The sequence below is a fragment of the Fukomys damarensis genome, unplaced genomic scaffold (assembly GCF_012274545.1).
Source record: "Fukomys damarensis isolate Sample0158 unplaced genomic scaffold, DMR_v1.0_HiC HiC_scaffold_21, whole genome shotgun sequence".
Classification (NCBI taxonomy): domain Eukaryota; kingdom Metazoa; phylum Chordata; class Mammalia; order Rodentia; family Bathyergidae; genus Fukomys; species Fukomys damarensis.
In genome coordinates, this window is record NW_022900933.1 from 38,071,689 (window position 1) to 38,096,404 (window position 24,716).

Genomic DNA, 24,716 nt, shown 5'->3' on the forward strand with positions numbered 1-24,716 from the left:
TTAAAAAAAAAAAAAAAAGACGAAGCTGCAGGTTGCCTATGTAAGCTGTGAGCAGAGGAGGTACCCATGGCTGGGCCTTCGCTGGGGCTGGGGCAGAAGGAGCTGAGTGTGCCTGGCCTCGGGCCGCAGCTGTGGCTCTTGTGTGAGAATATGCCACCCACAGCCCAGCCGCCTCTGTCAGCTGCAGGCTGTGCCACCGCAGAACTCATTGGCTTTGGTGCAAGAGAGTTATTAACCCATTATGTAATTCTCCTTAATCCTTCGGAATCGCTCGTTAAACTTTTGTAAGAAAAACAACTTTGTGCCCATTGAGATAGTGTAATTATATGGACTAATTCAACTCTATTAGAAATTTGGGGCTGCATTCCTAACACTACCTGATATGTTCAAAGTGCAGTTTGTTAGGGAACAGTTCACATTTAACCCAAGGGAACCTCAAGTGAGCCTGGGCGCTGGGGAATGTTGGTGAATTTGATTAGTTTTAGGGGTGAACTAGAGACCCATAAATTACTTTGATTTTAGTTTGGGGCAGCAACCTGGAGCCTAGAGAGATCATTTCTGGCACGTGGGCAGCAGCCCTGGGAGCCAGAGGAGGTGGCATGGTGGCATGTGTGTGCTGGCCTCTGGGGGACAGGCTTATTCCTTGCTAACTGTCTACAGCTATTTTGGAGCCGAGCAGGTCAGGAGGCGGAGAGGACTTTCTGCTGGTCTGTCAGGAGAGGTTTTGGGGTGCTCAGTCAGGTCCGATGGGCTCAGCTGGCTCCCATCCCAGTGTTGAGAGTTCTGAGTTTGGTGCCACCTGACGTAGTGCTGTGGGTGGCATGGAGCGGGGTGGGGGAAGCAGCAAAAGCTGGGCCTGCAGGATGGCATTTCTGTGGCCTAATGATTTTCAGAAACCATTTGCAAGATTGAGGTAATGTATTCCCAGACTCAGGCAATTTCCTCCTTCCTACCGTGCCGAATCAGGCTGTTAAATCCCCTTGCTGTGTGCATGTCGCTGTTGGCAGCAGGGAAAATGGCCAAGTTCAAGTCTCCTGCCATATCTGTGCTCTCCCCTTCTGGAATTGATGCGTGACTATGCTTTTGAAAGATGAAGTTTTTAAGAACATTAGGAAATGTTAAGTGAAGAAAATAGAATGCCAAATTTTATATTCAGTAGAATCTGTGGAAAAGCACTGTATGCACAGAAAATTGCTGTGTGGAAACTGCCAGCCGGATCACAGCACTTAACCTGTGATTGAGCATGAAGATCAGACCCAGTGTTACCTTTAGTCCCCTTTCGTTACCTTCCTATTTGCCTAGGTGGTGACAGCTGGCCCCAGGTGAGAAGTACATGGATTCTGACCCCAAGTCCTGGACTGCTCCTGGGTTGCTGTGCAGCCTTGGACAGCTTCCTCCTGCTCGGAGCCTCTGTCTCTATCTGTGAAGCCTGCCCAGTTATTCCTGTCTCAGAGGGGGCACAAGGGCTCCATTGTCTGTGTGAACACTTTGCAGGCAGGCGTGTGGAAGTCTAAAGCCCTCACGGTGACAGTGGGATTATTATAAAAATGCACATGTTCCTTTGCATTTGGAAAACAGGACAAATAGTAGAAGGGGTGAGAGTAGCGGCTGAGACTGAGAAACTGCACCCACCCAGCACGTGGCCCCACTGAGTACCCGGTGTTGACCGCACAGGACTTGGGCCGGGGGAGGGCAGGTGGTCACCAGGTCCTCATCCGATGGAGCACGGGCCCTCCCAGTGGGCACGTGGGGAACGCTGTGGGGATGGATGTCCATCAGGCCTCAAGCCACCCTGGGGGAGTCAGGAGGGCATCCTGCAGGAGGGAGCATTGCATCTGAGACTGGAAGGGGGAGTTGGGCCAAGCGGGTGGTACGGGTGGGGGTGTACTTCAGAAAGACAGGAGGGGCTGTGGAGGGCTGGGCTGGAGGTGAACACAGCGGAAAAGTGGTGTGCAAGGAAGACGGAGCCCAGAGGAGAGGCTGGACAGGGTCGGCTCCCTCTCAGGAAGGCTGCCTGGCCTGGGCTCCGTTTGCAGCCCCCACAGAGCCGGGATGCACTTGGTGAAGCCCGCAGCTAGAGGAGGCTGTGTGAACAGGTCGCCTCCATCCTGGGCTTCTGGGGGAACTTTGGGCTGAGGGGTGGTGCTCATTTCGAAGAAGTCTTGGTGACTGGGACTGCTTCCTTCCCAAGCCGAGCTGGGCCAGCGAAGAGAGATGCCTGTTGGAGCTGCCCGCGGTGCTGCCCTGGAGGCTTCCTTGGGGAGCAAAGACAGCCAGGCCTGGCCTGTGGCGGTTGCCATGGCAGTGGGGCCTGAGCAACCTGACTTTCTGAGTGTGGTCTCCTCCACCTGGGGCCTGCCCTGGCTGGCTGTCGTGCGGCGGAGGAGGTCTCAGCTGGTTCTCTGCGGAAGCCGAAGCCAGAGGTTATTCCCTAGGATGTGGCTGTGTGAGACACTGGGACCCAGCCTGGCCTCCAGGAGGAATTAGGCTGGAGACACTGCTAGCTGTGGCCCCAGCCTGGGTGCAGAGTGTGGTAGAGGTGTTCGGCTCCATCCTGGGCCCCGCCCCAGCAGACTGTGCTCCGAGAGCCTCCTCTGGGCAGTGCTGGTCCCTATGCAGGGAGGACACCGAGACAGCTGGCTGTGAAGCCAAGTCCTGTGCCCGCCTATGTGGACATCTGCCATTGCGGGTGGAGGCGGGTCCCTGACTTTGTCCTTAGAATGAGCCCGTGTCCTGTGGCTGTTGCTGTCCCTGCCTCTGCTCCTGCGTGGGCAGAAACGTCCCTCCAACCCACTGTTCCTCGCATGCTGTGGTGCCTCTCGCCCTGTGGCTCTCCTGGCTACGCCAGCCCCTGGCTCATCTCCCAAGGGTGCCGGGGGTGCCCAGGGCTCCATGGCTGGCTGCAGCCACATGAGCACCGCTGCCCGATCCCCACTGCTCACCCTTCTTAGTCTACCTGTTTCCCTGGCCTCTTCTACTGCACCCCGAGTGCTCTCTACAAGTGAAAACGATTATCGCTTTGTGCTTGGCTAAAAAGCCCTCCAGTAGCCTCCCATTTTATGTGGCAGGATGAAATTCCACATTTGTGCCAGTGTCTGCCAGCCTGCGTGGCCTGCGTTTCGCCCACTCCTGTTCCCCTGCCACTTCACCTAGGGCTCTGGCCGTCCCCCAGCCTGTCTGGCTGTCCCCTCCACAGTCTCTGTCCACACAGTCCCTCAGGAGGGCCCTGCCTACCCCCAGCCAGAATCAAGGTGGATCCGGTTCACCCTCCAGGTTGCCCCAATCCCTGTGGGGTTTTCCCACAGCACACATCTGCTGTGAGGCCTTTGCACCTGGCGCTCCCCGGAGACTCCCCTGAACCCTGGGTTCCCCACCATTCCAGCCCTGAGGGGAGCCCTCAGCACAGGTGGGCCCCAAGTAAACGTACCCCAAGTAAACATCTGTTTAAGTGAAGGTGAGTCCGCCATCCTCTTAAGTCTGTTACCACATCTGTAATGCAGAGAGGACTCTGCTGGTCTTCGCTGTATTTCCTTCTCTAACTTTGCACAGTAGGGTGCCTCTAGTTAAATTATTTCAAATAACTAGAAGATTTCAAATGTTTCTCCTACAAAGAAGTGATAAATGCTTGAAACAATAGGGATTGAATCATTATACTGTGTTTACAGGTATCAAAACAACATTGTAACCCATCAATTTGTACAATCATGAGTCAATTTAAATAAACAACTAAAATGAAAAATAAAAACGAATAGCTTTGCAGGCCACCTCACGAGTCTGTGTGAGGACTGCATGATATTTGCAATTTGAAGAAGTTCTGTTGAACACAGAAACAAAGGTGTAATATTTTTACTGCTCCTCCTGACCAGGTCACCCCCCCGCCCACAGTTATTGAAGATGAGAGTACTTCTTAGGATAAAGGCATACAGGCATCCAGAACCCCTTTTATTATCTGTATTCTTGGCAAGCACATCACAGAGCACAGGCCTGTGGCCCAAAACCACATGTGACATTCAACCTGGAGTGGTCCCTAAAAGTACTTCACCCATTTGTCTAACCACCCATCTACCCGTCCACCCATTCATCATGTATTCCTCTATATCTCCCTTCCCTTCCTCCATCTTCCCTTCTATCCTTCCCTCCATCTCTACATATTTCCATCCACCCATCCACCCATCCATCCGTCCTATCCACCCATCCATCCACCCATCCATCATCCATCACCCATCTACCCATCCACCCATCCATCATCCATTCATGCTGTCTATGCCTTCACTTATTCCCTCGGACATTTGTTGAGCTTCTTGTGTGTCAGACACTGTTCAAGACCCTGGGATGTGAATAAACCCAACACTGGGTAGATGGTGTCCTTACCTTATGGAGATTACCTTTTAGTGCAAGAAACAGACAATAAGCACATGGGCAGGTTAACAGAGAAGTATGTTAGGAAGTGATACCTGCTCGAGGAAGTGTGATGCTGGCTAATATGAAGGCAGATGATGTGGGGAGGGCCCTGGGGGCAGGCAGGGTATGTCTCTGAGTTTTCAGGGGAGGACAGCAGATGCATGGCCCCGAGGGTGGCAGGTGGTGGATGCGTGTGTGGGGGTAGCTGGTGCTGCTGGTGTGGCCGGCATGAGATTCATTTGGGTGTGACGGGAAACTGCCAGGGGGTTTTCAGCTGTGTGGGATGCAACCTGACTGGGGCTCAGGGGACCACTCTGCTTGCTATTTGGCAGTAGGTTGTGGGGTGAAAGTGGAAAAGGGTTTTTTTTTTTTTTTCAAACATTTTTTATTGTGAAAAAATGCAGGGACTCTTCACCACTGACCACTCCTAAGCATCCAGTTAGTGATTCCACAAACATTCCTGATGGTGGACAGCCATCATCACCCGCCTCTAGGTCCTGTCCCTCATGGGAGCCTGGGACCTAGGGCAACGCAGGTGGTGGGAGAAGAGCATTGGTGGCTGCTTCTGCCAGCTCTGGAACCAGGGTCTGCCTGGCCTGCATTCCTGTTGTAGCCCTTGCAGGGTGACCCGAGCTGTATGACCTCTGTGCTCCCTTCCCTCCTCTGCTCCGGGGAGCTGATGTTCCTGACTTCACAGAGTCCTGCGAGGACTGAGTTAATTCTTGTAATGTTCTTCATTCAAGATGGGACACTGTGAAGCTTGTTGTGTGATCACTGCTGCTTAGAGGCAGGAAGCAAGCGAGCAGAGTTTGCACAATACGGTCCCCACCCTGATCAGGCTCCTCCCCCATGGGGACCTGGGCTCTGAGCTCCCAGCCCCCCACTCTGGGGGATCGCTTACCTGACCCATCCCCCTCCAGCTCTCCACCCACTCTTACTTCTCTGTGATGTCTTGCTCCTAATCCTATGTACTCTAAGAAACCTCTTCTTTGCCCTTTTACATCTTCTGTTGACATTTAAAACTCCTTCTCTTTGTTCTGACCTTATTGAATAGAGAGAATAATTTCTTGGAATTCTCTGTATAATGAATGTTCATGTACTTACAGATTCCATTCGAGTTTCTTCTCAACCTTTGCTTAGAGAGAGACCTTGCATCTTTTGGCCTGAAAAACATTTTAGGAAACGCTTAGGAGGATAATGTGAAATGAAGACCTTGCTTTTGCTCTTGCTATTTCTGCAAGTGTGAGCCCCCATCCTTGATATCAGCCGGGGGACCTTCCCTCCTCAGCAATGAAATAAAATTGGTTAAAACTCCTATGCCATTTGTGTTAGAAACCTGCCATCTGCCCAGGGTTCTCTGCAGGGTTTTGTGAAGCTGGTGGGGAAAGGGGAGCAGCATGGGAGGGATCATCTCCTCGATTCATTCCTGGCTCTGAGTTCAGGCCTGCAGCAAATGAGATAGGTTTGCAGCTCCTGCTGGTCCTTCTTGTTATCTGTGACATGGCGGTACAAATCCATCTCCTCGTTCCTAAACATCCCTACTGGAAGGTGTGGTGTGGGGGAGATGTTTACTGAAGTAGTGAGGGGTGGATTGTGTGTCTGGCAGGTGTGAGGGAGGAGGTGAGGAGCTGGGGTGAAGCGCTACTCTCACTGACTGCAAAACAGATGCTGAATGTTGGAAATGGGGTGTAGCTTCCCAGAGGGAAGCAGTCAGCCTGTCACACTAACCCTCCTGCAGGCAATGGCTGCACACCCTGTACAACAACAACGACAACACTGGAGGGTATTGGGGAGCAACGAAAAGGAGACAGAAGCGAGACAGAAGTTTACTCTCTTAGAAGGAGATGGTACTGGGCAAAGTTCCCACTTTCATGTATTTTCTGCCCCAGGGTAGCTCAATCCTTGTGGAGCAGGGTGGTGAAAGTTGGGTAGAAAAATGGCAGGGTTACTAGGTTGACCTGTAGGGCAGAGTTTGAGGAAACTACAGCATCTGGAAGAGCAAGGAGGGAAATTTTTAGAATGGAAAGAGAGCAGTAGAGCCCCAGATTCTGTGAATAACTTCTCCCCAAATAGAGTTCTGGACACTCCTGTGTGGGGAGGACTCCACAGTGGGGGACAGAGCTTGCAATCTCAGTAGATTAGCTGGTTAGCTGCCGGGTTTGTTTAAATCAATATTCTTTAAAGGAACATAGCAGAATCCAGAGGTAGCATGCACAGGGTGCACTTTATATGTGCAGTGTTCTAGCCCAAATTACTAGATAAAGCAAGAAACAGGAAAGGGCGACGTGTGTTCAAGGGAAAGGCAGCCCTGTCCCTGTGATTATCCAGATGGTGAAATTGCAGACAAGTATCTGAAAACAGCCATCACAGCGGTGCTCTAGGGCTCGAGGAAGATGTCAACACAATGAACGGGAAATCTCCACTGAGAAATAAGAACTAGAAGGAAAACAGAGATTCTAGAATTGAAAAACAGTGCGTATATGAAATTCAGAATTAACCACTTAGACTACTTAACAAGATGGAGATGACAGGACAGGGAGTCAGTAAGCCTGGGGATGGGTCAATTGAAACCAGTCAACCCAAAAACAGAAAGGGAACAGATGCTCAGGGTCCTGGAGATCTGTTCTATAAGTAATTGGAGCTCAGAGGAGAGAAAGGGAGAGAAAAATATTTTGAATAAATAACACCAGAAAATTCCCCAAATTTGGTAATGCAGTGTACCTTGGTCATGAACTTAATTTCCTCCACAATTCTGGAAAAGATGGCCCTCTCTGTATTCCTGTGTGGAAGATGCCCGGACTTGTGTTTTGTCACATGATGCAGCATTCACAAATGAAGACAGAATTTTGCCAAATGCTTCTGTTTGAGAACCAAATGGTTCACAGACAAAAGCATTCGTGAACTGAGGCATTACTGTATATACACCTACAGGTTCAAAAGGAAAAAAATGCTGTTTTAAGTTTGAACAGGACGAATACAAGGAAAACCACACCTAGGCATATTGTAGTCAAACTTCTGGAAATCAAAGATTAAAAAAAAAATCTTGAATTTAATCAGAGAAAAATGAATTTCAGATGAAGGAGAATAATGATGTGAAAAATCACTGACATTTCACCCAGAATAATGGAGTCCAGAGATGGTGCAGCAGTATCTTTAAAATAGTGACAGAAAATCAAAACCACATCAGCCTGTGATTCTGTACCCAAGAATGAAGGTGAAGTAAAGATATTTTGGAGAAATGAAAACTGCAGATTAAGGGAAAAGTTTGCCACAGAGCAACTCAGATCTTCATGGGGAATGAAGAGCACTGGAGGTGGTAAATGCACAGGAAAATGTAAAGCTGTTTTTCATCTTAAATTAAAAAACATGTACAGCCCGGGCGTGGTGGCACGCGCCTGTAATCCCAGCTACCCGGAGGCTGAGGTGGGAGGATCGCTTGAGTCCAGGAGTTCTGGGCTGCAATGCGCTATGCCGATCGGGTGTCCGCACTAAGTTTGGCGTCAATATGGTGACCTCCCAGGAGCGGGGGACCACCAGGTTGCCTAAGGAGGGGTGAACCGGCCCAGATTGGAAAAGGAGCAGGTCAAAAAACATGTACAGTGTTTAAAGCCAAAAAACAGGGCTGAGGATTTAGCTCAGTGGCTTTGCCCCCTGCCTCATAAGCACAATGTTCCAAGTTCAATCCCGGGTACCAAAAAAGCAAAACAAAAGACTGTGAGCTAAAGCAAAAATATAGGTTCATTGTGTTTTAGCACATATGTAAGTGTAACATATGTGTCACCTACAAGTAATGGGTGGGGTTGATGAAAGGACATTTATAATTGCAAAATTTTTAATGCAAATTGGCATAGTATTAACTATAATAAGACTAAAATCTTAGAATGTATACTGTAGTGTCTAGTACATCCACAAAAAGAATAATGTCAGGAGATGTAGTTAATAAATATCCAGTTATTTCAAAAGAAAGCAGCGAAGGAGGAAGAGGAATAAAGAGACACATCAGGAAAAAAATAGCAGGTAACTATAAATCTGATCATACCAACAACTACATTTAAAGTAAGTAGACTGAATATTGCAATGAAAAGAGATTGTCAGAATGGATTCAAAAGCAAGATTAAACTATGAGCTGTTGAAAAGTAGTGCAACTTAGAAAAAGTAGGCTAAAAGCAAATTAAATAAAGAGGTAGAAGTGTCAGAATAGTAATTATAAGAAGCGTTGTAATACTAAGCAGTAAAATACACTTTGGGAGGAAGGGTATTAACAGGTAAACAGATGTTTCATAATGATAGATCAGTTTATTTGGAAATGAACCATATCTCTATCTGTATCTATCTGATAACAAAGTGTCTAAATGCCTGCAAAGTTTTTTCACAGAATTAAAGGCAGAATAAGTCCATAATCAAAGTTGAAGAATTTTTTAGATATTTTGTTTTGTTTTGTTTGGTGGTCGGGATCGAACTCGGGCCCGGCGGCATCACCACTGAGCTAAATCCATGGCCCCCAAAGTTGAAGATTTTAACACCTTTTTCTATGCAGTTGATAGAATGAACAACTAGATGGGTCAATAGAGGGTCAGACTGGTACTCTACCGCCTTAACTGGTGTTTATAGCACACATGTAGGAAAAGTACATATACTTTTCAGTTTCAGGTAGTGCTTCACTAAGACAGGCCATAAAGTAAATCTCAGTGTGTTTAAAAGGTTAGTGGTAACAGTCTAGTTTCTTATCATAACAGAATTAAACTTGTGATAAATAAGATTCAAGAAAAAGAAAAGCTCTAAATCTTTAGTAATGAAACTGGTTGCTTCTAAATAACTTTACAGGACTTACGCCTTTGGTTAAGATGGATGAATGTGGTCCAGATTTGTGCTTCAATCTTAAGCAGCCAAAAAACTAGACAGGAGGAGTGGTTTTCAGATGCGACACCAAGCAGTGCCGATAAAGGTCTCCGGGCCACAGGAAACAAAAAGAAGTGAGTCTTGCAATTGCTCCTGCCATGAGCTCAGGAGAAGTCCAGATCCCATAGGTAGAGGAGGAGATGCAGTTGGGAGTCCAGGAATATGGGAGGGAGGGAGTAGGGAAAGGAAGAAGAGGAGGAGGAAGACAGGAGGGAAAAGAGAGAACGAGAGGGGGTTCAGAACTCCTCCAGGTAGGAAAAGAGCCACCCCGAATGAGCAGTGAGAAAAATCCCTAAAGCTGATGCACCAGGAAGAGTTCATGTTTCTGTACCCCATAACTTGCAAAGGGATTGCCTTTGTAGTGGGGCAAAATTAATCCTAAACTAACTGCTACTTTGGTCTCGTCATTAAGCTAGGAACCACCCTGGCAAGTAGCATCCTGTTTCCAAGCAATTTAACTCTGTCCCAGAAGAGTAGCTGCAGGAATACGAAAATATAAAACATCCAGTAAAATGCATTGTGTCTGGCATCCAGATAAAGATTACAAGGCATTCAAAGAAGTAGAAAAAATATGAACCTGAGGAGAAGAAGAATCAGGCAGTAGGTACAGACCCAGAAATGTCACAGAGATATAATAACTAGTCAGGAACATTAAACCAGCTGTTATAAATATACTCCATAGATGCAGAAAGGTAGAGAAAAGCATGGCATGTTAAGGGAAGACACTGATATAAAAAGATCCAACCTCTGGGGCTGAAGAAAGTCTTCATTGAAAAAAGCACGGCCTGAGATGAATGGCAGACTGGAAACAACAGCACAACACATCCGTGAACTTGAAAACTAGAAGCTGTCCAAGATGAACAGAAAGAGGAGGCTTAATCAGAGTGCCAGGGAGCTCCACACATCTGGGACAGCTGTGCATCCTCTCTGTGTACCTGGAGAGAAGCCCTCCAAGAAGGAAAAAAAGGTTCACGAAGCTCGGGAAGTTTTCTATTTGACAAAAGTTGGAAACCCTCAGATTCAGGAACCTCAGTGAATTCCTGGCACAAAGAACACGATAAAAAAGTTCACCAAAGTGCATCATGATGAAGTCTGTTATTATCAGTGATAGGGGAAACTGAAAAGTAACCAGTGGTGGGGCCGGGGATTTAGCTCAGTGGCACTGTGCCTGCCTTAGTCGTGCAAGGTCCTGAGTTCAATCTCCAGTACAAAAAAAAAAAAAAAAAAAATGAATCAGAGGAGGGGAAAAGGCACATTGTATAAGGAGGGGTGAAGCAAGGAGGAGCAGCCCCAAACTGTTCCTGTTAGGAGATGGCAGCAGACGGCAAAATTACCTGTAGAGTATTAAAGGAAAAACCGAAACCGAACCACTGCCAACCTAACACTTAATACCTAGTAACACACCCTTTAAAAAGGAAAGGCAGAACACTTTTTCAGACGTTTAAAAGCTGAAGTGATTCATCAGCAGCAAATTTACATTATAAGAAATGTTAATAAAAGGTGTCCTTGAAGCAGGAGGAAAATGATAGCAGATAGAAATCTGCATCTACACAGAGGAGTGAAGAGCTCCGGGTGGGAATGTGTGGGTAAATGGAAAGTACTTCTTGTTCTCATTTAAAAATCACTTTCAATGATGATTGACTGTTTAAAGTAAAAACAAAAATTTATTGTGCAGCTTATAACATGTGGAGATATAAAAATATGATAAAAGCACAAAGGCTATAATGGGGGAAATGCTGTATATTGTTTTATGGTTCTTGCATTATAAGGGAAGTGGCAATATTACTTGAGAGGAGACTGTGATAAGATAAAGATGTATGCTGTAAACCTTGAAGCAACTTGTAATAAGACAAACAAAAAAGATTTATGGTTATAGGTCTGACAGTGCGAAGTAAATTGAAAAAACAAAAAATCCAGAAGAAGCCCCTACCCCAAAAAACAAAGGGGAAGAAAGAACAAAGAGATGGGCTAGATCGAAGACAGATGGTAACACTCCAACCCTAGTAACAATGGGTGGCAAAGCCTCAATACACCCTTTAAAAGACAAAGATTGTTTAGGTTGAATAAAAGATACACAATTACACAATGCCTAGAAGCAACACACTTAAATATAAAGACACAAAAAGATTAAATGTAACAGGATGTAAAAAGAGAACCAGTATTGTAGCAACAGTAATAAAAGCAACCTAAGGTGACTATAGGATCAGACAGAGCAGATTTCAGAGCAGGGATAAAGGAATTAGCACAGCAAAGGGGTCCATGCATCAGAGGACCCCGCTTGTGGTTGGATGGCAGCCGGCGTGTGAACATTAGGTGTGTAAGCATTTATGTACATGTGTAGTAGTAAAACAGCCTCGGGATACATACATGAAGCAAGACCAACAGAGTAGAATGAAGAACTAGAGCCCGCAAGCATTGCTGGAGACTCTGACTCTACTTTCTCAGTGGTCAGTAGATCAAGTAGACAGAAAGTCAGCTGAGAAGAGAGGACTGAATGACATCGTCACCCTCTCGGCCTGAGTGACACATGTGGGGCCGTCTGTGTGACACCTGCAGAGTGAGCCTCTTTGTTCACCAAGAGAGGCCACTTTCAAGGCCACGGCACAAGTCTGGCATTCAAACTGCAGTGCAGTTGAATTGGGAATCAGTAACGAAGTTGTCTGGAAAATGCCCAAATATTTGGAAACTAGATAGTACAATCCCAATAGTGCATGGGCCAAAGATGAAATGGATAGGGATTGCAGAAGTTTTCTGAATGGAAGACAATATATAGAATTACTTTAGGGTTGAAAAAAAAAATCAAAGGAAAATGGGACTGGGATTTAGCTCAATGGTGTCACATCTGCCTTGAAAGCACAAGGTCCTCAGTTAAATCCCTGGTACCAGGAAAAAAAAAAAAAATTAAAAGAGTGTAGTTAGAACAGTCCCAGGGAATATTTATTGCACTTAAATGCTTGTATTATGGAGAGGAAATTTTCAAGTCTGCGATCTCATTTTCTACCTTGAAACACTAGAAAAAGGAGAGCAAATTAGCTTAAGCAAAAGAAAGGAAATGACTAGAAATAATTGAAATAGCAAACAGAAAAACAATAAATATAAGTGAATCAAAAAGCTGGTTCTTTGAGACCAGTGAAAGTTAAAAACCTTTAGCCTGACTGTGGAGTGAAAAAGAAAAGATACAAATTACCAATATTGGTTTCGTTTTTTTTTTTTGGTACCGGGGATCGAACTTGGGTCCTTGCGCTTGCGAGGCAGGCCACCGAACCGCTGAGCTAAATCCCCGGCCCCAAATTACCAATATTGGGAATGGTAAAATTGAAGTACATATCCCACTGATATTGAGGGGACACTGAGGTCAGTTGCAATCAACTTCATGCCAGTGAACTCTGATTTAGGTGACACGAATAAATCCCATGACAGCCTACGTAGTAAAAGCTTAGTTGAGGCACTCCCATGAGCCCAGTACCTGGGAAGGAAACAAAGGCAGGCAGATCTCAGGTTTGAGTCCCACCTGGACATCTTATCAAGACCCTGTCTAAAAAAGTTAGGGGCTTGGGGTGTAGCTAGTGTAAAGGCCCTGGGTTTGATCTCCAGTGCTGTGTGTGTATCTTTACGTCTATTAAAGAAATTAAATTTATAGTTTAAAATTTAATTGAGGAAACTACAGGTCCAAATGGATTCACTAATAAATTCTACCAAACAACCAAGAAACAACACCTGAGTTGTGTGTGAATTGTAGCCTGCCCCTCATCACCTCCAGATTTGGTTTTTGAAGTCCTAACCCCCAGTCCTTCAGAACGTGGCCTTAATCGGAGCAGAGCCGTTGCACGGGGGTTCAGTGGGATGGGTCATGGGGCCCTGTCTCGAGTGACTGGGACCAGAAAGGAGCAATCTAGAGATGAGATGGATCTCATGGGAGGAGAATGCTGTGGAGACAGGGGGACAGCAGTTCCCACGTCACAGAGAGGCACGGACAGGTCCTTCCTCCATAGCCTCAGAGAATTCGGATGGTCAGCTCCTAGAGTGCAAGGTCACACATTTCTGTCATCCAGGCCACCCCAGCTGTGGTGCTTTATTCCAGCAGCCCTCATAAACAAGTGTGTAACTTTACACAGACTACCCTAGGATATGAAAGAGGTGGGGACACTGCCACTGTTATCATGGTAACAACCCAAGAAAAAACAAGAGAAGAAAGCAACAGATCGGTATCTGTTGGAAATATAGATATAGAATTTTAAAATAACAACTTAGCAAATGAATTCACATGTAATATCAAGATCAGGTAGGATTTGTCCGAGGGGTGCAAGCTCTGCTTCACAGTTGAAGACCGGTGAGCGTAATTCAACATTAATGGCCAAACTACATTAACCATTAACTTGAAAACCACATGATCCTGGTAACACATGGATTTTGACAATACCCAGCATTCATTCCTGGTTAAAAAAAAAACAAACAACTTGCATCTAAGGGGCATCTGTGAGAAGCTTAGCTCTGGTGTGAGAGACCCCTGCCTTCTGCACACGTCAGGAGCAAGGCGGGCGTCCACCCTCCAGGGCCATTCAGCGTTGTGCCAGAGATGGCAGCCGCAGAGATAAAGTCGGAAAAGCAAAGCATCTGTATTGGGAAGGTGGACCTAAAGCCAGTGGACAGAAAGCCTCAGTAACTGAAAAACATCTAGAACTAAAATGTGAGGTCAGTAAGTTTGCAAAATTGAAAGTCAATATACAAAACCTACTCACATTTCAGCCTACTAAGAATGAGCAATCTGAAATTCAAAAACCCAATATGACATCATCAATGTGAGGGATACATTTGCCGAAAGATGTGCCAGGTATTTTCATTTAAAGACTACAAACCCTTGTGTAGAGGAAGTAAAGAAGATCTAAGTAAGAGACCTATATTCTGTTCCTAGGGTCGGAAGATGCGGTCTTGTTAAAGTGTCTCCCTACATCAAGCTGTAGGTTCAAGGCAGTTCCAGCCCTTGAGCACACGCACCATGGAGGATTCCCCAAGCTTTTGGAAGTGAATGGGCGGTCCTATTCCTTGGGCCGAGGGTAGGGCACTGTGGGTGGCACAGCCTTGTGCTGAGCGATGGGAGCTTGGGAATGATCTCTAGAATCATTTTCCAGGGTAACAGGAGCTGCCAAGAAGCAGAGGGGCTGCTGGGAGCTAGGGCCGAAGGAGGAGGGGGCCCTGAGGCAGGGGCTGGTGTGTGGGGTGGTGAAGGAGGCAAGGATCCGAAGTTTGACATCCATTATCTCCAAGGCGGTGGAGTTAGGGATCACTTTTACTGCTTTTCTTTGTGTTTTTCTGTTTTTGACAAATATTTTTCTGCAGAGCACTTATTTCCAATGTAATCAGAGAAACAACAATTCCCTGGCGGATTCCTGTGGGATTTTGTTTTTGCACTTCCCTCCAGTTCGAATATTTTACAGGAAGATTGTACTTCTCTTAGAATCAAAAACAAAAGGCAGGAGGGCAAGGAGACCATGACCTGTGGCTGGAGCAGCAGCCGGGTTCCCAGGCGCAGGGGAGCGCGAGCAGCCCGCGGTGGGGCTGTTTCTCAGCGGCTGTCATGTGGCACCATGGTGCTTGGGGCCAGGTGAGCGGTTGCCCACGTTTTGCATGTCACATTCTTCTGACCTCTGCTCGTCTGGGTGGACACGCGGAACGGCTGTAGTTAATGCATCCAGTCATCGCATACCATTGGACAGAAGACTTAACTCCTTAATTCTATGAAGACAGTTTGGGAATCTCATTACTTCATTGAAAGAGGGCAGACACTTCAGATTGCCGCAGTGTTTGGGAATTAATCTTTAAAACCTGACAGTGAACATTCAATTCAATTAGAGCAACGGGCAGAGATTCACCGCCCCTCTGCCCTGGGTAGCTTGGAGTAGGGGCACAATAGCCACCCCGATTTCCATGATGCTGTGTGTGCTTTTCACTTCCCGGGGCTTAGGGTGTGCTCCCAGGTGGATGTACCCCCTGGCACTCAGGCTGTGTCGGGCTCATTGGGAGGGCCCTGCCATGGAATTCGCTGCTCTTGGCCTTGAGCTCTGTGGTTCTTTCATTGCCACCGTGGTCCTCCGGCTTCTGATCCTCTCTTCTCTTCTTCCCTCCTCTGCTCCTTCCTGCCCTTTCTCCTCTTCCTCCTCACCCCTCCTTTCTCTTCCTTTGCAGATTCTTCTCTCCCTTCCTCCTCTCTCCTTCCTCCTTTCCCTTCTCCTCTTCCACTTATTAATTTCACATTTTATTTTAAATTACAAACTGTGTGTATCTGTCAAGCAAAAGCGTAGAAAGCCACTTTGCGGACATCTGTGTGCCTGCGGCACAGACGATTCAATCCCGGTTCTGTCCCTGGGTCTGACTCAGCCTCTGGCAGCGTGGAACACATGAACCAAGCCTTCCCAAGATACCCCTCCTCTCACCTTCGAGGACCCCCGTCTCTCCCCCTCCTGGCTCTTCTCAGACCTGTCTTCTGGCTTCTTATCTCTCCTGGGAGCCCTCTCTGCACCACTGTCCACACTCATCCCCTTGGAGAGAGCTCAGCCCTCTTGTGACTGAGTCACTTGTTGTGACACTGACCTCCAAAGCTCAGCCTCCCTGGACCTCTCTCTCCTGAACATCCTCATCTGCCCCGCTACCCCTCTCTGGCCTCCTCCCCGTCCCGCTAGCTCCTCCAGGAGGCTGACCACCCTGCAGCTGCCTTGCCGAGACTCAGAGTTGTCGGGAATGCCCTGCTTGCCCTCCCCTGCCCCCAACAGACCCAGGGATCCCTGCTGGTTCTCCTCCCTCTGTGGCTCCTTCTCCACAGCCTCTGGTGGGTTGGAGCCATCCTCCATCCTGGCCCACATTCTCAGAGAAGCTGTCCAGCAGCTCCCTGGGTTCCCGTCGGCCCCACTCTGCTCCCTGTGACGCTGGAGCCAGCCCTTCCCTGCCTTCTGCCTCCAGAGAGCCTGGCGTGTGCTCCTTGTGACCCTTCCCCGCCTGTCCCTCTCACCCACCTGGCCACCATTCTAGCACCTTCCCCAGACCTCGTGAAGCCCTTTCTTTATTACTTTTTAAGACCTGTCATTATCACTGCCCTGTGGCCTCTAGATGGTGTGTATTTAGTGCCTGTCTCCCTCACCTGCGTTCAGACTCTGAAGTTTTGGACTTTGGTCTTCTTTGTTTACTGTTGATCAGTACTTGGCTAATGCAATCAGTCATTGAGTTATGACTGGCCTGACATACAAACAACTTGGGTTATGACCATAATTTTAGTTTTAACCTACGACTGAAGTCTTGAGTTATGACCTGAATGCTGGCTGCTTGTGCTTCCAGATGGTCTCAGATACAGATTGAACCCTTAAAGAGTTCTGGAAGGAATGTTGCAGCATCCTTTCCTGTGTGGAGTTTACGGAGAAATCCCGGGCCAGTGGCTCCCTATGGACACTGAGATCTGCCTGTGTACAGGACAGAGACTTTGAAGGCTGTGTAGGGGAGCCTGAGCCTTCAGTTGACCGACTTGAATTACAGCCAGCCCTGGAGAATGAATTGAGTTTGTAAGTCTAGGGTCCACTGTAGCAGGCACTCAGGCAGTACTTGCTGGGTGACTGAAATGGTGAGAGGACATCACATATGGAAGCTTTTGAGCATCTTTTCTCCCTTGCCCCTCTCCCTCTCCTCCTGTCTTAGCTTCTTTCTGTAGAAGAAATATTGCTCAGTGATCACAGCTCCTTCCTTCCGGCCCCAACCCTCTCCCTCCAGTCCCAGAAATGACAACTATCCTGTGCATGTTTTTATAGTCTTACTAAAAATGCATGAACACATGTGATAGGGCTTTGTTTGTATGCATATGTTAAAAAATTGTGGTGAAGCTGCAGGGTGGTACATGCCTGAAATCCCAGCACTCTAGGAGGCCAAGGCAGGTAAATTCCAAGTTAGCCAGCATGGGTAACTTAGCTAGACTTAATTTCAAAATGAAAAATAGAAAAGGGCCATGGGTGTAGTTCAGTGAGAAAGCCCTGGGTTCAATCCCCAGTACCAAAAACAGTAGTAAAATACGAGGTGAAATTTACTCTTACCCACCTTTAAGCATGCAGCCCAGTGGCGTTAAGTACATTCGTATGGGGGTGTTGCCAGCACCATCATCTGCCTCCAGAACCATTTCCATCCACACAATTCCCATCTCCCCTCTCCTGCTGTCTGGCAGCAACTGTTCTGCTTCCTGTCTGTGTGACTTTGACCCCCGCAAGGGCTCATGTGACTGCTCTGTCTCATAGGGGGACGGCTCCAGGTTTTGTCCACGCTGCCGCCGGCCGCAGGAGTGCCTTCCTTTTGCAGACTGAGCGCTGGGGATGGGTGCGCCATACTGGTCCTCTCCTCGTCTGGCCATGCCCCACTTATGTGGCTCCCTCCTTTTGCTGGTTGTAAATAATGCTGCTGCGAGCCTGGGTGCGCAGCACCTCTTGAGATCCTGCTTTCCATTTTGGGGTTATATATCTAGAAATGGAACTGCTGGCTCACACGGCGGTTCTGTCTTTGACTTTTTGAGGGACCGCCATGGTGTTTTCTGTAATGGCTGCAGTATTTTGCCTTCCCACCAGCACGACCCAAGCATCCCAGTTACCATCTTTGGCTATACTTTTATTTTGTGTTCTTTCGATAGTACCTATGCTAATACAGTGGTACTTTGGTTCACGCATTTAGTTCTTTCCACGACTCTGGTCACATAGTGAATTGGATGAGAACCGAATCAAATTGAATGGTTATGTTCAATATTGACTTTACAGAGAAATTTGATCCGATTCTCATCCAATTTGGTTTGTGACCAGAATTACGGAAAGAATTAAGTGCGTGAACTGAGGTTCTACTGTAGGTATGAAGTGGTGTTGTGTGTGTGTGTGTGTGTGTGTGTGTGTGTGTTTGTGTGTGTTTGGTACCCAGAGATAGGACTCAGGACCTTGCCCTTATGAGGCAGGTGGCAGAACCACTGAGCTAAATTCCGGTCCTTATTTTGTGTGTTTTTAAAAAAGTAAAATGGCATCATACTTTACAAGCAGCTTGCCTTTTGTCCTCAGTATTTTGTTACTGTTTAACCATGTTAGCCCTATAGATCTAGTTCATTTTCCTTTATTTTTTCTATTAATGTCATGCTTACACATAGTTTTGAAAAAACTGCTCTCTGCTTCACTTCCATGAATTTGCACTCCACTGTGAAGTCTTGTGGCCATTTCTTTTATTATTTCTGTCCGTGTTTCTAAGTGAATACTGCTACTTCTTGATTTTCCAGTGTGAGCTCTTGCTGTTGACCTGTGGTACGAAAGAAAGGAACGGAGCTCACTCTACATTCTGTGCAGGCTGTGCTTCGCCCTTGTTTTCTTAAGCTTAGACATTTACATATTCCCAGGAAACCTGCTCACAGGACTCTGATCCTTTGTGTTTGGAGAACTTCGGGGCTTGGCAGATTTTTTTTCTCATCTTTAGCTGGCAGGTTTCCCTGAGGACTGGGTTTGTTGAAGTGTGCACGTGGGCTTTGTTTGGGTTTCTTTCTTTCTCTTATTAAGGAAGACGAGTCTTGGTTTTCCGGAAGTCGTGGCGGGGAGCTCAGGGAATGCTGCTGGTCAGACATGGCCTCTGTGAGCCCTGGCTGTGTGCTTTGCAGCCCTCACCTCCTCTGGCCTCACTGCCACCCTGCGTGATGCTTTGATTAATTAATTGGTTCCACTTCGTGCAGAAGGAGGTGGGCCCAGATCCTAACACTACTGGGCTTGGCTTGGATGGGCAGGTGGCAGCGTCAGCCCTTGTCCCACAGTGAGAGCGTAGAAGGGGCCGGGTGCTGTGACTACCCTGCCTGCCAGGCCTGGCCAACTGTGCCATTCCTGCCAGCTGCGTGGGGGTGGAGGTGGCTGGGGCTGCTGTGGGCTGGGGGCCACTGAGCCAGTCTGCACACACCTGTGGCCCTGCCAGTCGGAACGTGTGGTTCTGTAACGTGTCTTGTTAAGTCACTTTCAGAAGTCATTCTGTGTGCCCCCCTGGGGACAAGGGCAGCGTGCTCTCTCCTATGGGAGCTCAGTGGCCTAAGGCAGACGCTTGCTGTTTGCCAGCTGTTGAGCAGGTGTGGCAGGCTTCTTTCTGGATCCATCCCAGTGTTAAACAGAGCCCGCGAGTATCGCCTGGGCATGTGCCATGTCCCCTGTGGGACAGATGACAGGGTTGCAGGCCAGATGGGGACAGGACCATGTGTGCTGGAGGAGCTGGGCTCCGATGGCCAACAGGTGGCTGGGTTAGCGACCAGACAGGAAATGCCTTTTCTTAACCCCAGGCAAAGTGGGTCTCCACATGCCTGTAAGGAAAGCTGTAACATGGAGTAAGGTTTGCTGGTGAACTAAGGCATGCCCCTTTCCCCATGTGGAGGGTGGCGTGGGCCAGTGGGTCTGTGCTGCCTGTGCTTGCCGGCCTCACAAGCGTGTGTCTGTCTGTCCGCTTTTCCTTGTAGGTGTGGGACGCCGTGGACTCCGGGCGATGCCTGCAGACCTACAACCTGCACAGCGAGGCAGTGCGGGCTGCCCGATGGTCTCCCTGCGGCCGGCGCGTCCTCAGTGGTGGCTTTGACTTCGCCTTGCACCTGACAGACCTTGAAACAGGTGGGTTCCCGTCCTCACCCGCACCAGGAAGGTTCTCCGGAGGGTCCCGGGCCACAAGGCACGTGTGGTGCTTCGGCGCTGGGAGGGCCCTAGGACAAGCCCACCTCTGAGGGGTTTCTGGATGTTTGCTGTTGGAACTGTGGCTCCCAGAGGATCGAGGTGGCCGCTGCCAGCTGGCACAGAGGACAGAGCCCAAGGTTGTCTCATTACCAGGATGTGAGGCTGGATAAAGAAGTGGCTTTTTAATCAACTTCTGACATGCAGTTTGTACTGGAATAGATTTAACTTTATCACCATGTTTTTGGTTGGAGTCTGTTTAGAATTCTTGTCAATTCATTATCCACGAAAGCTGTAAGGATGATTGCAGCTCACCAGGAAAGTCCTCAGACGAGTTCTGCCTTAATGGCCATGCGGAAAAGGCGTCTGGGTAAGGTGGATTTGTGCCGGGTGAGTCCTAAGGACCCTGGGCAAGCAGCCGAGAAGGAGAGAGAAGTCACAGAAGGAGCTCTCACCTCGCCAGTGTCCGGTGCACCAGGTTTGGCTCCTGGGTCTGCAGCCCAGGCCCAGAGCTGCCCTGTCCCAGGGACGGTGGGGCCCAAATAGGACAGGGGAACTGGGGAGCATGATGCCCCCAGCCTCCCTCTTACCTCCTCTCAGTGCCCACATGGCCTTCTGCTCCTGGGCTCTCCTGGGTCACTTTGCTGCCGGGCACATCCAAGGGCAGCAGGCAGGGCTGGTATCCACACCAGTGTCCCCCAGTGCCTCCTGCCTGCTGGTCCTATGATGGCAGCTCTGGGGCTGCCTCTCCCAGGATCTAGGGAGACAGTGGTGCTGACCCCCAGGTCTGACCCTGCAATGATCTGCCGCAGCTCTGAGTAGGCACACACTGGACATGTGTGGGGGGTAACTGCGGGCGTAGGGGCCACCCCCTATGTCCTCTTCTCCTCCTGGGCCACTGAGGTGCCTCGCAGCTAGCTTCTCTGCACCCCAGGTACTTCAGGAGCAGGCTGATAAGGCTGATGGTCATGAGGACCCTGGGGTGCCACGGAGTATGTCTGGGCTTTGCCCACAGTTTGTTAAATTCTCACCTCTCTACTGGCAGAGATTATTTCCATCTTACAGTGAGGAGACTGAGGCTTCCAGAGGTGAAGCAACCACTCAGGGCTTCCTCGTGCTGCATGGCTGGCAAAGGCCAGAGCTGTGTGGGTAGTTGCAGGTCCTGGGACTCCCCAAAGTGCCCAGTGGACGGGGCCTCCTTCACCTCGGTGCGTTCCCTGGCTGTGTGGTCTTGTGGACCTTCTCAATGCTGTGAGGTCTCCAGGGCTCAGGGAGTTTGGCAGCACTCAATGATGGTGACAACTGTGCTGGTGACAAGCATCTGTTCGCAGCCATACACATGGTCGCCTTTAGGCCCCAAGGTACGGAGATGACCGCAGGCTGCAGTGATGGGGCCAGATGCAGGGCACTGAGCTTGGACAGTCAGGGAAGACCCTGGAAGAAGTGAACTTGAGCAGAGCCAGGAATTAAGTGGAGGAGGTTTGCTCAAGGGGAGCCAGGTGGCTTCTCAGCAGACAGAAGGAGGCCAGCGCTGCACAGAGTGGAAACCCAGTGGTATGTGTGGGGACCCTGTGGGATGGGGTGGGCATCTCCGGCCTGTGATCAGTGAGTACATGCGGTGCCACTGTGCCCCTTGCACCAGTGCGGCACTTCTCGGATGTGGGTGACAGCAGATCCACCTGATGGCATTAGCAGGTTCACAATGGCTCTTTGCCATTGTCTGTTTTCTCTGTGATGTTATGCACAAGCCACTGTGTGTGCATGCCTGTGTGTGTTGAGAGGGGTACACTGAGATTCTTGGACGTGCCTGGGTGCTCCTGCCTAGCCAGTCTGGCACTACCACAACAGGGCAGCAGGTGGCAGTGGGGCCCACTGCTGAGTGGGCCTGGAGAGCGTGGCTTGGTTTGTGCTTGGGGCAGGTGTCCCATGTGCCTGCAGCCCTGTCCCACTGTGGAGGCCAGCATGCCGGGCTGGTCCATGTGTCCTCCTCTGCTGGCCTGCTAGGAATGGCTGCTGCCCCAGGTCCTTGGGCACTATGAGGGTACCATTTTATTCATTACGTGTGACTTACCAGGCACCTGCTCTGTGCAGGGCCAGTGCTGGTGCTCTGGGAGGGCGTGCTGGGTGTCCTGCATGCCCAGGTATGGGTGGCTTGGGTCCGGATGGCCGGTCTTGCTGAGGGTGGCACTGGGCTTCTGTCCATCTCCTGGCCCTGCAGGAGCTCTGTGGAGCAGCCTTAGTGGTCTTTGTACCTCTGTTAGCTGGCCAGGTGTGGGCAGAAGAGACAGAGCTGGGGCCGCCAGGGGTCCTGGGGTGAAGGCCCCACGTTGCCCAACCCGCTCTTACCACGCCGAGGCTGGGGACTCATGTAGCTCTCTTCCAGCTTGCACCTGTGCTGTCCCCATGCCAAGTCTGATCCCCATTTCACTTGCCTTTTCCCACCCCTGGTGATTTGGCTTTTTCATTTCAATCTAATTAGAGCTCCCTGCCTGGATCAGGCAGCACAGGTGTTCTCGCCACAGCGCTGTGGGAATTTGTCACACGGTGCCCATTGTCCTTAATGGGAATGTGGTGCCAGGGCTATTCATCCTTGTGTCCTCAGTCAATACAGTTGGAAATCTGTGGACCCCCGAAATGTCAATACCCAGCCTGAAGGATGGAGGGCCGGCAACGTTTTATCTCCTTAATTTATAGTTCAGACAGCCCATTGGCTTATGGGGCAACCATGAATCAACACTTAGTAAAACCTGCTCGCAGATTAATTATTTCTGGTGCTCCCATTTCTGCCTGCAATCTTCCTAACAGACATCTCCAGCATCTGCAGTTGAGGTGGCCTCAGTGAGCACTGGCCGGCGCTCTCGGGGCCCTGAGTGTCACTGGCCTTGGGAGTCCATCCCAAGTGCGGAATCAGCCCATCTGCTCAGATCCCCATCCTGGGCTCAGGGTTTCCTGGATTCTGTACCCAGCAGTCACAGAGATTCTGTGGAAGGGAGAAGGCCATGGCCTGGGTCCGCATCCTGGGCTCTGGCTGCCTGGCTGTGCTCTGCTGCTGGGGCCCCCAGGGCCTGTTGCTGCTGTGTGCTGCACCCTTGGTGATGTGGGTGCCATGGTCGGGTCCTGCCGGCCTGCAAGGCCCCCACCAGGGGTGACAGAGCTGCAGTGTACCCCCTCCCCACGGTGGCCCAACTGGACAACCAGGGGCCTCTGCAGAGGGACCTGATGATGCCTCTGATTTCCTGACTGGCTGAAGTTGGCCAGGACCACTGCCGATTGCTCACTGGCTCTGCACCAGAAGGGGCCACGTGAAGGGTGCCCGGCCCAGAAGCAGCCTGCGCCTGCTGGTCCCCCTGCTGTGAGCACCGTGCAAGCCACCACCACGCCTCTTGTCTCCCATCCGGCTCAGCAGGCCGCACTTGGCCAGGTGTCCTTCAGGAGCTGGCACCGGCCCAGGGCCTTGTGGAGCGCCCTACACCTTTCCTGGCTTTGCTCCTTGAGTCCTTTGTGGTCGCCGCCCCAGAAGGGGGGCCCAGAGGGCTCCGGAACCTCCCAGATCTCCTTCCTGGGGTCTGCAACAGTGAGGAGGTCAGCCAAGCTCTCCTCCCTCAGCCAAGCATACCTCTCTTTCCACATAACCCTGGAGGGAGGAGCTGACTGCCTTGCGGGTGTTCATGGTTTTCCTGCCTCTCAGCAAACTCCAGCTTGGCATCCTTCTTGGAGAAAGTTCGGCCAGGGGGCTTCTGGGCCACAGTGCTGTCTTACTTGTAGCCACGTGGCTGTGTGACCCCTGGGTGTGCCTGGGCTGTGGTTGTACCTCCTTTGGAGGTGGGCCACCTTTGCCGACTGGGGCTGGAGCCCAACCCCAGTCAAAGAAGCTTGCTTGGTTCTGGGTTCCAGAAAACCCACCTAAGTCAACTACTGGGACACACCTGGCTTACAAGTTGAGAGCTCTTTTTAAGAAGTATTTATGTTTGCAATATATAATGTTTGTATTTTTTTTATATCTTTCTCTTTTTTTTCTTTCTTTTTTTTTTTTTGAGACAGGGTCTCATTATGTAATTTAGGCTGGACCTGAACTCACTATGTAGCCCAGGCTGGCCTCTAGCTCACAGTGATCCTCCTGTCTCCGCCCCCTGAGTGCTATGATTGCAGGAGTGTGCTACTACACCTGGTCATATTCTAAATCTTTTTATTCCCCTTCCTCTCTACTCCCTCTCCCCTCCTTCCACGTCTGGTTTCCCTTCTTGTTTGCAAAACATCTACCTCCCTGTTTGCCTATTTTATTTTGTTTTCATGAATTATTTGTTCTTTGGACTTCCTGTCTAAGAGAAGTCATGTGATATTAAACTCGTGTGCCTGATTTATTTCACTTAACATTATGGTCTCAGAGTGCATCCATTTTCCTACGAATGATTCAATGTATTCCTCTTTATGGCTGAGTAGTACCCCACTGTGTGTAAATACATTTTCTTCATCCATCCATCAGTTGATGGACACACAGCCTGCTCCTAAGATTGAGCTGTTATGAACTGTGCTGCTATAAACACGGGTGTGCATGGTTCACTGTAATCTGATGTCTTTAACTCTTTTGGGAAGACACCTCAAAAGGGACTAGCTGGCTCAAATGGAGTTTCTAGTTTGAGGTTTTTGAGAAATCCCCACACGAATCTCCATAGTGGTTATACCGGTTTACACTCTCACCTACAGTGTAGAAGGGCCTTTCCCACCCAC

The 24,716-nt window shown here is 49.3% G+C and overlaps 1 protein-coding gene across 2 annotated transcripts in view; it reads left to right on the forward strand.

Moving 5' to 3' along the window:
• The window catches only part of Wdr25 (WD repeat domain 25), a 123,609-nt gene that overhangs the window by 55,376 nt on the left and 43,517 nt on the right, over window positions 1–24,716 (forward strand). For both annotated transcript variants that reach the window (XM_010609117.2, XM_033766890.1), the window contains exon 2: window positions 19,784–19,931. In XM_010609117.2, the coding sequence (XP_010607419.1) occupies window positions 19,784–19,931 (148 nt within the window). The remainder of the gene's footprint in view (window positions 1–19,783; window positions 19,932–24,716) is intronic.